Source organism: Corylus avellana, chromosome 6 (genome assembly GCF_965113065.1).
Source record: "Corylus avellana chromosome 6, dhCorAvel1.hap1.2, whole genome shotgun sequence".
In the NCBI taxonomy this organism is placed as follows: Eukaryota; Viridiplantae; Streptophyta; class Magnoliopsida; order Fagales; family Betulaceae; genus Corylus; species Corylus avellana.
The window spans coordinates 6150734-6161161 of record NC_142495.1 but is presented as its reverse complement, the minus strand read 5'-3'; the positions used below and the strand labels follow the sequence as shown (position 1 = coordinate 6161161).

Genomic DNA, 10428 nt, shown 5'->3' with positions numbered 1-10428 from the left:
AGGGAATAAATCCCATCATATGTCTCATTCAATCACATCTACATGAAAAATAATTCGGATGTTAGAGAAAAATAATCCAGAATGGTCTCCTTATGAAAACACTACACTCATACACCAATTAATAAGATATAGACGAAGAATTTCACTCAAATACTAACAGCCAAATCCCCTTTCATGGAGAACAATCAGTTGGTGGTATGCCTGCTAGCACATGGTTATGAGCATAAATCTAAGGCATCGGATCATTGCAGTAAATCAACCATTAATTGTGATCCTGAAGATCCTAAAGCAAGTTGTAAACTATTATGACAAGTTCAACTGCGCCCTAAAAATCATCCTTACTTTGTCATTCAAAGGGTTGTATAAAATACCATATATAACATAAAGGGTCACTTGAAGTCTCGATTGAAGTTGAGTTATGAAATTAAAGGAGGGAGGATAATACTAGCAATCTTGCGATTGTGAAGTATAGGCAGCAATTGCCACGTTGATTATTGTGGATGGCGTGGCATGCTAACAAGGCAAAACTTCGAACTAAAGTCTAGATGATGTAGCACCAACATTTTGTTGACATGACAAACTTGTAGCCCAAGTTGGAGGACACATGTGAGGCTTGGATTGAGCCACCTCATTAATAGCTCAGTCGGCCAAGCTTCATACCTCTATGGACCAAAATGTCACACCAAAATTTCAATTATGTGTGTCTACATGTATTTGGGAGGGTTCTAAAGCATTGGAGTGATAGGAAAGTGGTAGTACAATCTAGATGTTCGAAGTGTTCAAAAGTAAGCCGAGTTGTTGGGTATAACCTTTACACTCTCGCTTTTAATTATTTAGTTATTTAAATCATAATTGATAGGAAGACTTTGAGGACTCAAAATCCTGATAGCAATCGTGCAATTCAAGAGGACACCTCTAACATAGGGACAAATAGTAAAGTTTGAAAGAATTTAGGGTTAGTAACTTTTTTGGTATTTGGGTTTGAACGTTTTTACTTTTTCCCTTTTAAAACATAACAAATCTAGTACCTCACATATGGAAAAAGATGGAATCACTACCTTCGTTAATTTTCGTCAGTCCCAATTAACGAAATTTCATGTCATCACCATTAATATCGCGACATGTATCCTAAAAATTAAAAATTAAAATAATTATGAAAATTTTATGGAGTGGCCGGCCACCACACCCCATTTTGGCCAATGGGGGTTGCGGCCACCCCCATTTTGGCCTTGGTGGTGGCTCCCCCAAGACTGGTCTGGGGGTGGCCGAACCACCCCAAGGCCCTTTGGGATTGTTCGGCCACCCCCAAGGGCAAAGGGGGTGGACCTTTGGCCTTGGGGGTGGCTCGCTAATTATTATTATTTTTTTTAGGTTTAGTTTTTTTTTTTTTTTTTTTAATATTTTAGGATAATGTCGCGATATTAATGGAGATGGCGTGTAATTTTGTTAATTGGGACTGATGAAAACTAACGAAGATAATGATTCCGTCTTTTTCCATATGTGAGGACCTGAGGTACTAGATTTGTCATGTTTTAAAACCTAGAAGAAAAAAATTAAAACGTTAAAACTCAAGTACCAAAATAGTTATTAACCCAAAAACTTAATGTAAACCTCTTTCAAATATGAATCTATCTGATTCAGAGGGGAAGAACTTGCAACAGTATCTCAATTTCAATTCAAACATGAGTTTGATTCACACTACATGTTCTAAGAAATATTTAGTCTTTGTCTAAAGAAATGTCTTGGCTAATTTGTATCCAACGTACACCTACTAACTAATTAACTAACTAACCACTTTAACATCTAATTATCTAACCTTCCAATTAAACAAACTAGGCAATTAGTACTAACTAAACTAACTAACCATTTAATACTAACTAAACTGGCTAATTAATTTAAAAAAAAAAAAAAAAGAAAAAAAAAAACTAAACTAGCTAACTCCCCATTAACCATTAACTTAACTAACCAATCATTTATCGTTAACAAAACTATATGACTAACATTATAACTAAACTAACAAAATCATCAATACTCTAAAAAAAAAAATTCTTTCATAAACCACGCCCCTTTTTTTTCTTTTTTTTTTTTCTGTTAATTTATTGTTACTATCTTCCGTATTTTTCAAGCAAGGTGTTACAATGGTATTATGACTAAAGACTCTACCTCAAGCAAATGCTTAGTAGTGTGTAATTGCCTTTAGGGACTTTAACGAAGGCATCTTGAGAAGATTTACATTCTTAAGTTTATTGAAATTTAAGCCAAGGTCAGAATTTGGTGGCTTGAATTTAAGTGAGGTTAACCACACCTACTAATTATCATGACTCACTCTAGTTTGGTAGAAAAAAAATGATTTGATCACATGTACGTACGTGATTTCTTCTCTTGTGGGGTGAATGCATTAATTGACACCTAAAAGAAGAATCCTAGCCAACCTTGGAGAGATGCTCTTGGTTTTTTTCCTTCTCCAACTAGAACAAAGTGATGTAGCCAACTTCTTAATTTACGTGTTAGTACTAAAGAATTGTGTAAAAGAAGAATTATTTTTGTCTTGTGTGAGAGTAACATTTAGGTTAGAGTGGCCTTTTATTATTATTACAATTTTGTACTCTATTTTTTATTAGTAAATTTCATTGTGATTGTACCTCACATCGAAAAACCACGTAAATTCATGTATTTTCATATGTGATTGTTTTGCGTTATTTACTGCTGCACAATATGAGATATTATAACATATATTAGCATACTAACATATGTATTATAATATATATACACACACTAAAGATTCTCAAGTAACCTACATAACATATATATATATAAAGCTTTAAATGAGCTCAAACAAGTCAAAGTCGAATTTATACGAGCTTATTTAAAAGAACCTGCCCACTTCTAAGCTTCCAAAGTTGATAAGAAATTGTTCGAGATGAAACCTATAATCAAGCTTTAAATAAGGTCAAGTCGAATTTATACCAGCTTAATTTAAAGGAACGGACCCACTTATGAGGTTCCTAAGCGAGTAAAAAATTGTTCTTAGATGAAACCCATTTATTTTTCTAAAATCAAACAAAGACTGCAGTTAATAGCTAGCGGAATGAACCACAAGATCATACGTATACGTAGCTAGCAAAATGCCAAAAGAAACAAAATCTACCCCAGATGCCTCCATCAATCACAAGTCTCAAAATCTGAGACGTAATATTTTTCTTCTCTCTATATATACATAGGCTTTAACAAATAACTACTTTGATCAAAAGGCACGTCTCTTGCTTCCTCAATTACACTTACTTTATTGTATGGCTTGCAAAATCCAAAGCATCAGTCATGGGTCTCTTTCCTCGTAGCTCCCCACTACACTACTCTTATTCTCTGCCTCTTTCTCCCTTATAAACCTCTTCCACCACCCACCTGTATTTCCACACCTCTTCGATCTCCTCACTTGTCTTCTTTTCTTTCTACATATATTAATTACAGCTTCTTCTTTTTTCTTTTTTGTTTTTTTGCCTAATTCTCTTATTTGAAAATTTAAATTCAGGGCAAAATTTTGATGGGATTGCTTAAGGAAGAGGGAGATGATCACAAGGAAAACCAAGAGATGAGATTGAAGACATGCATGGTTAATTCATGGTCGTTGATGGTAAGCATGATAGGGGGTTTAGCATTGGGATGGTGGGAGTATGAGTACCACTCAACAAACAGTCAACTGTGGATGGTGCCCTTCGGTCTCATTCTGCTTCTTACGCCGCTTGTTGTTTGGTCCTCCATCTTTGTTTCCGACATATGTAGCTCCGAGGTGGTCGCCGCCCTTCCCATGGCGAGTCAACCCGTTCCTCCACCACGTGACTCAGTCTGTGACGACCCTGAGAGATGATGATTGACCATAAAATCTTCTCTAATACAAGAAGGTGGGAAATACATGTTTTTTAATAGTTTTATTTTAAAAAAGTTAAAAAATTATGTACTTCTTTCATATGCTAATTGAGGATACATGAAAAATTTATAGACGTTGTTTATATGAGAGGTGTTTATATCTCAAAATACTAATAATAATAATAATTTATTCTTCTGGATGAAAAAGATGCCATTTGAATGAGAATTTATAGATAGAATCTTGTACGTGCTGCATCATGAGCTCTATATAATTTAGAAGAAATTGAAAAAGATATATTGCATTTATAAGGTCAGGTCATCTGATTTACGAAGGTGCAGATTGATTATTAGTTGGTTGGTGGGCTGTAGCCTTTATGGTTTATCTAACTTTAAATCAATATTCTTTTTGAGTTTCTTTAGTTTTTACAAGATTAAAATATTGCGATGAGATGATGGGGATGAATTTGTGAAACTTTAATATGATTATTTAATTAATATTATAACAGAAAAAAGTTATCAGATTAAGTGAATGCCATGATATTACGGAGGTTAGTCAACGCAAGAATGCTGCCTTCCCCAGATTTTATGGTTCCAAATAATACTAAACCTCTACCAACCTTCTTATGCATTTTTTTATTCTCAAGAGGTGACGTGGCTTTCCTAAAAAATAACAAACAAAACCCTTCACGTAATTGCACATTTGCACGAGATAAAGTGATAGAGATTAGAGAGAGAGAGAGAGAGATAATACAAGTGGATAAAACAGATGCTAGCTTCCTTCCCGTTCAAATTGCCACGTCAGTAGTACCGAAAGAATCTTACACTAGACTGTGTTTTTTTTTTAAGGCTATGTTTGTTTTAATGTAAAGTATTTTCTGTCTGTAAAAAATTTTAACCAGAAAAATGATTTTTTGTAAAATATTTTTTAGTGCTGGGGGCTCATATGGAAATTATGAGCAATGGCGAAAAACGGCCATCAACTTCCAGCAGCTACATGGCAAAGGCCCAACAATTTTGAGAATGAGACTCTCGAACTCAAAAAATGGTTTATGAAATTTAAAAATTGAAATTATTTTTCAAAAATATATAAGTTTTTTTGGTCAAACAACAAATATTTTTGGTTTGATTGTTATTTTCGGTGGCATCAAATACCGAAAAATACGAAAAATATTTTATAACGAAACAAACGGAACCTAAGATTATGGTTTTGTCAACCTAGAGTTGTCAAGCATACCGCACAATTTAGTCCAATGCGAATGCTCTAAGGGCTTTGAATACGAACATAATTCTTAGGGAAAGAAGAGTTGCTTATTATGCAGCAAAATAATGATTTTTGGATTTCATTTTTTATTTAAGTGTTTTTCATTTAAATAAGGGAAAAATGCTCTAAAGATATGACTTTTTATCAACTCACTCCCTAAAATTAAAATTTTATTGATTTATACTCTCTAACGTTCCAATTGTTATCAAATTGATCATTCCATTAAAATTTTAACAGTGCTACCACATCATACCCAATCAAAAAGTAACACGATTTTTTTAATAAATAAAATAAAATTTGAAATGAGAATATTTATTTATTTATTATTTTTTTTTTAAAAAAAAAAAAGTCTCCTGTTAGATGACCCCTGTAAAATTAATATCCACTGGGCCAAATATATTACACATGCTGATCAAGATTATAAAAACAGATTAAATATAACACATCATAACACAATTTTCCAGGGCCGATGTTACACAGCCCAGAATGAGATTAAAAAAAAAAAAAAATTGTGAGCTCACGAAGCCTCAAGCCTCAACTTCTGAACGTGTCGGGAATTCAAGGCCCTGAAGTGCAGGTATCTTGTCCAGATCCTCTTTCGAAAACACTGGTAACAACCATAGTGCCTTTTTTGTGCCAAAAACCTTTAAGATAGAAAAGACCACACCATAATGAAATCAGAAGAATAACGGTCCGAAAAATTCCACAGGCAACTCGATTTTATTATTGATAGTTAAGACTATTTACCATCAACTCGTAATTTGCTTGGACACAGGCTTTAAAGTGATTTCTTGTAGAAGAACAATAAACAACCATCTCAGTCCTCAGAAGTAGCAAGTCAACATGTTTTCAAGAAATCACATTGGCTACAATTTTTTACTCTTTTTTCTTTGCATGATATTTCTTAAGAGTTACATTCCCACTGTGATTAAAGATTCTTTATATGAAGACCCTCTAAATAGGATATAATGTCACTTGCCTTGTCTCTCCATCTCAGCCATTCTTATTTTGGAAAAACCTACTCTTTCAAATTCACAATATATTTTCTTCCAAAAGTGGCCCAGTATGTTATTCCCCCCTACCCCACCTTTTTCTTAAAAAAAAGCAGAAACTTTAGTATCAGGGTATTATCTCCCTGGGAAGCCTATAAAATCATCTATCACAAGTAATTTTTCCCAATTTTTTTGTGTCCATACAAAATAAAGAAAGAAGAGATTCTAGAGGGCACATCCAACTAGGTCTCACCTGCTCAAAATTATTCTTCCTGCCCACATCATACCTCCACCGGACTGATTTTTTCTTCTCATAAACCTGAAACATTGTTTTGAGATGATTAAATATGATATTTAACTGAGGTCTTAACCATCAAGAGCAGGCAGCGGTTGTTTCCATTAGGTGAGAGAAAACTTTTGAAATTATAAAAATGAGTTTATTTTGGAAGTTACTGAGTGATAGCCAGTGGTCAGCTATACTCCTCCAACATGTAGCCGGTTTTTTTTTTTTTGGGGGGGGGGGGGATTGAAGAATAATAAGTCATTTATTAGCTGTTATAGCTTAAAATAACTGCCAGAGTTTGTAGCACATTCCAAGAACAAATATATGGCAGGTCACAGTGAAATGTCAGAGACTAACATAGGTATCAGAGTGCAAGAGCGAATTTACATAACCAAAATCTGGAAAACAGAAAGTAAACATTGTGTTTATTACCTCTACTGACGTGGTATTGCTTGAAACAAGAGATGCATGCATAACTACGAAACAAAGAAGACTCAGCGCAAAGGCTAAATTTAGAACTGCATCAAGATTTAAGGTACACAATCTGTAAGGAACATGGAAACAATGAGAAAGCAGAACTAAAGCATGGAGATGGAAAGAGTAACAAAAGAAGATTTCAGGCTGAACACTTACCAAATGCCAAAAACAAGATTGCCAGATTGCCAGGAGAGGTAGAATGATTCTTGGCTTCACTAAAGAATTGGATAAAACTAGGCAGCAAAACTAGGGTATCCATTGTTGTCTCAAGGAATGTATAAAGCTATCAAGGGAAACATAAGAAAAGGAAAAAGTAAGCCAGGAAAAAGAAAAAAAAAGCTAGTCATCCTCCCCACCCCACAGCCCCTCTCTCTTTACTTGTTTTTTGGTAAACCTTCTATGCTTACTTTGAAGGTATAAGTTTTACAATTGAACTCTTCTTTCAGAATTTCAGAACCACCATAATTCAGTCAAGTTTATTGATGTCATAGTAACGAGACCTAGTGAACCCCTCAAGTAATAGTTACTAAATTGAGAAGAGGCTCCATTTAAGCATTTTTAGTTATTTAAAGAAAAATGCTATAAGCAGCAGCAACAGAAATAATTTAAAACAATTAAATTATGAAAATTTAATATTAAAAATGACAAGCCAAAGATCTTCAATGGTACAAAATCTTAAAAGATCTTACATTATACATTTTAAGTTCATTAATCTTCTTGTACTCACTATTTGTTTAATACACTATTTACTTTTGATTTTAAGGCCTGTTTGAAAACAACTTTAAGAATGAACTAACGTATTTTCTTCTGATAAACTTAAAATGAGTTACAATATTTTATCCCGTATTGATGTCTTGATATCAAAATTAAAAAGGTTTAAGTGTATAATTAGGTTGAAATTCAAAAAATCTGGGAATGAATTCACTTTCAAGTCCTCAAATAAGACATCTCAAATAGGTTTGCAAAAATCTTCAAAGTTCCAAGTATATTCCAATGACCATGGGCAGTCATTCTTCTTTGGGGCATAAGACCCCTGTCCCATACTTATATTCTTACATCTTAAGAGGACATTTAAGATAAGCTACAAAACTAGAGTCCATTCATCATTTCCTTTTTTTCTTCTCTTTTTTCTTTTGTGAGCCACTGCAATCATTTCCTTTGAAATGCTACCCAAAGTACTCCTACTTCTAGACACATTGCTGAGGAGACCTATTTGGGTACTATCCTGCTTATTGAAATCATGGACTGGGTGTTACAACCAATTCACTGGCTCTTATTATCAAAGATGAATACAACAAATGCTGGCATATTTAGCTACTAATACATATGGAAAAAGAATATGGCTTTACCAAGAAAAGAAGAAAAAACTTATAGTTGCACGCTCCAACACAATTCACTACCCAAACACAATGGTGATCCATCTTCAGAACACATCTTTGGCCTACAAAAAGAAAGAGTTACAAAATCTAGATGTGATTCAGACATCTTGCTGTAAACTGCATTTGAACAAAGGGCTATAGCAAAATTCCGGAGTGGTGAAGCCAGAAGATGTAGAGGAATGCAGCAATTCGAGAAAGTGAAGGGGAAAAGAAACAATAGATGCTGAAAATACCAGCATAATAGAAACACATGAACCACATTAAAAAGCAGGTTGGCTTACAAATTGAGCAATGATGGCAACGTGGTGGCTTGCCATTTTGGCATTGACTACAATAGCCCACCGGTTTTCTTTCCAGTCCATCTGAAGAAGCTAAAGCCTCGGGTGCAACATGATGAGACGATGCCATAGAGCTACCAGCCTCCATATTATCCTCCTCTGTTACAGCTCTCCAATTTTCAGGCACAGAACCAGGGTTCTTAAACACTACCATGAAGTAACTCCATGTTAACAGGATAAGCTGCAAATAAATAAAGGATTCAGCTTAATTACACTATATGATATGATTTTCTCAGAATCCAAAATATACAAAGCCACTGGACCCAATTGGACCAATTCTAAATCCCAGCTAAGCATTCCAAGATAATTTCTTGAACCAGATTTTTCCGTGCAATTCAATCAAAAAAACAAAACTAAGTTACGGATGAATTACCAGAACGTGGAAGAGAAAGAGTATAGAGAAGGCCAGGAACGAGTGGATCCCGCCACGAAGCAACTGTGGGCCCCAGGTGAGCACCACAACGGCGTAGTACGAGACGGCAACAATTGAGACGACTAGGAGGATCATGAAGTAGCCCAGGACTTTGAGGCCCGAGCAGAACTTGAACAGGTTTATGTCCATTCCGGGAGTGGAACGCCGGCCTATCCCGATTTGGGAGATGACTGGGACGGCTCGTCTGGCTCGAAGGGGTGGGAATATGCGTTTCCAAATATCCGCAGCCAGGTTTTTATTTGTTCTTTGATTGGATTTGGTCAGGAATTTCTCTGTTTGGCAGTCGATCAGCGGGAAGAGGGCTCCGACATGCGAGAAATTAGGGCACGGCGAATTTGTGGTCGTAATTTCGAAGGAAAATACAGCCCAGGCGATGATGCACAGGAGTCTGGGTAGAAGACTAGAAGTACACCAGTTTAGACGCCGTACTCCCACGCAAAAGAAATTCGCTCGAGTTTACAGCCCGCTAGATTCTAGTAATTCTTTTTTTTTTTTTTTTTTTTTTTTAAGTTGATTCTAGTAACTCTATAAGTTTTTAATTGTGCCAATTGTGCCTTAACAAAAATTATATATATATATATATATATATATATATATAAGGTGGCTTTTAAAATTATCATCTTATTAAAATTTAGTAGTAATCAATTACAAGTCTAATGATAATTTTAAAAGTCACACTATCCTTATAAAAGTAATGCTAGAAGCACATCTTGTGTCACTCCAATAATTATGTGACTTCTAAAATTAGAATTGGATTTGTGATTAAATTTTGATCAAATACTAATTTTAAAAGTCATCTTATTTTTTGAGTGACACAAAAAAAACATTAGAGTAACTTTTATGATTACTCTCCTTAGAATAACACAAGAGTAACACCAGAGGAATTTCTACTGTTACTCGCTAGATTCTAGCCAATTGTTACCGTGGTTAACAAATTTGTTGTACAACAGTATATTAATAAATTAAAAAAATTAATTTTCTTCCGTCTCACTTTTAAAACTATAATTGTTGGATAAAGAAAATAATTAAAATAGAGGGTAATGATATAAGTCTTTGAAAATAAAATGTTATAAGTCATCCTACAGTCTTTTGAAAGTCCTTTTAAATGTGATGTATTTTTTAAAATCATTATTAAATTTGAGATGATCATTACTGAAATTTAATATATTTATAATTTTAAAACACACGTCATATTCAAAAATACTTTAAGAGCACTCTAAGAAACCTTATGACATTACTCTTAATCAGATCCCTCCTCAAGTACCATATGATTTATTTGATCCTTAGTAGTTGGTAATGTGATTTAATATCATCTCTCCCTCACTTCGGTTGCTTCTTTGAGTTTAGTTCATTGGCATTAAATTTAAGTTTTGAAATGCTATATGTTATATTGCAGCACAT

The 10428-nt window shown here is 34.3% G+C and overlaps 1 protein-coding gene across 1 annotated transcript; it reads right to left on the bottom strand.

Moving 5' to 3' along the window:
• Nucleotides 1-5575: 5575 nt before the first annotated feature.
• Nucleotides 5576-9454, bottom strand: LOC132188738 (DHHC-type zinc finger family protein). The gene is made up of 7 exons (XM_059603269.2): nucleotides 8968-9454; nucleotides 8538-8775; nucleotides 8227-8318; nucleotides 7034-7160; nucleotides 6833-6918; nucleotides 6371-6436; nucleotides 5576-5769 (listed from the first exon to the last, which is right to left on the bottom strand). Exons 1-7 carry the CDS (start codon nucleotides 9154-9156, stop codon nucleotides 5653-5655), a joined length of 915 nt encoding a protein of 304 aa, XP_059459252.1. The 5' UTR covers nucleotides 9157-9454; the 3' UTR covers nucleotides 5576-5652.
• Nucleotides 9455-10428: the final 974 nt, after the last annotated feature.

Coding starts and splice junctions, on each gene's coding strand:
- LOC132188738 (XM_059603269.2), bottom strand. CDS start 9,156: ATGGACATAAACCTGTTCAAGTTCTGCTCGGGCCTCAAAGTCCTGGGC. Junction 7,161..8,226: donor AGTTTTTTCTTCTTTTCTTG/GTAAAGCCATAT, acceptor TTCCCTTGATAG/CTTTATACATTCCTTGAGAC. Junction 6,437..6,832: donor GCAATACCACGTCAGTAGAG/GTAATAAACACA, acceptor ACAATGTTTCAG/GTTTATGAGAAGAAAAAATC.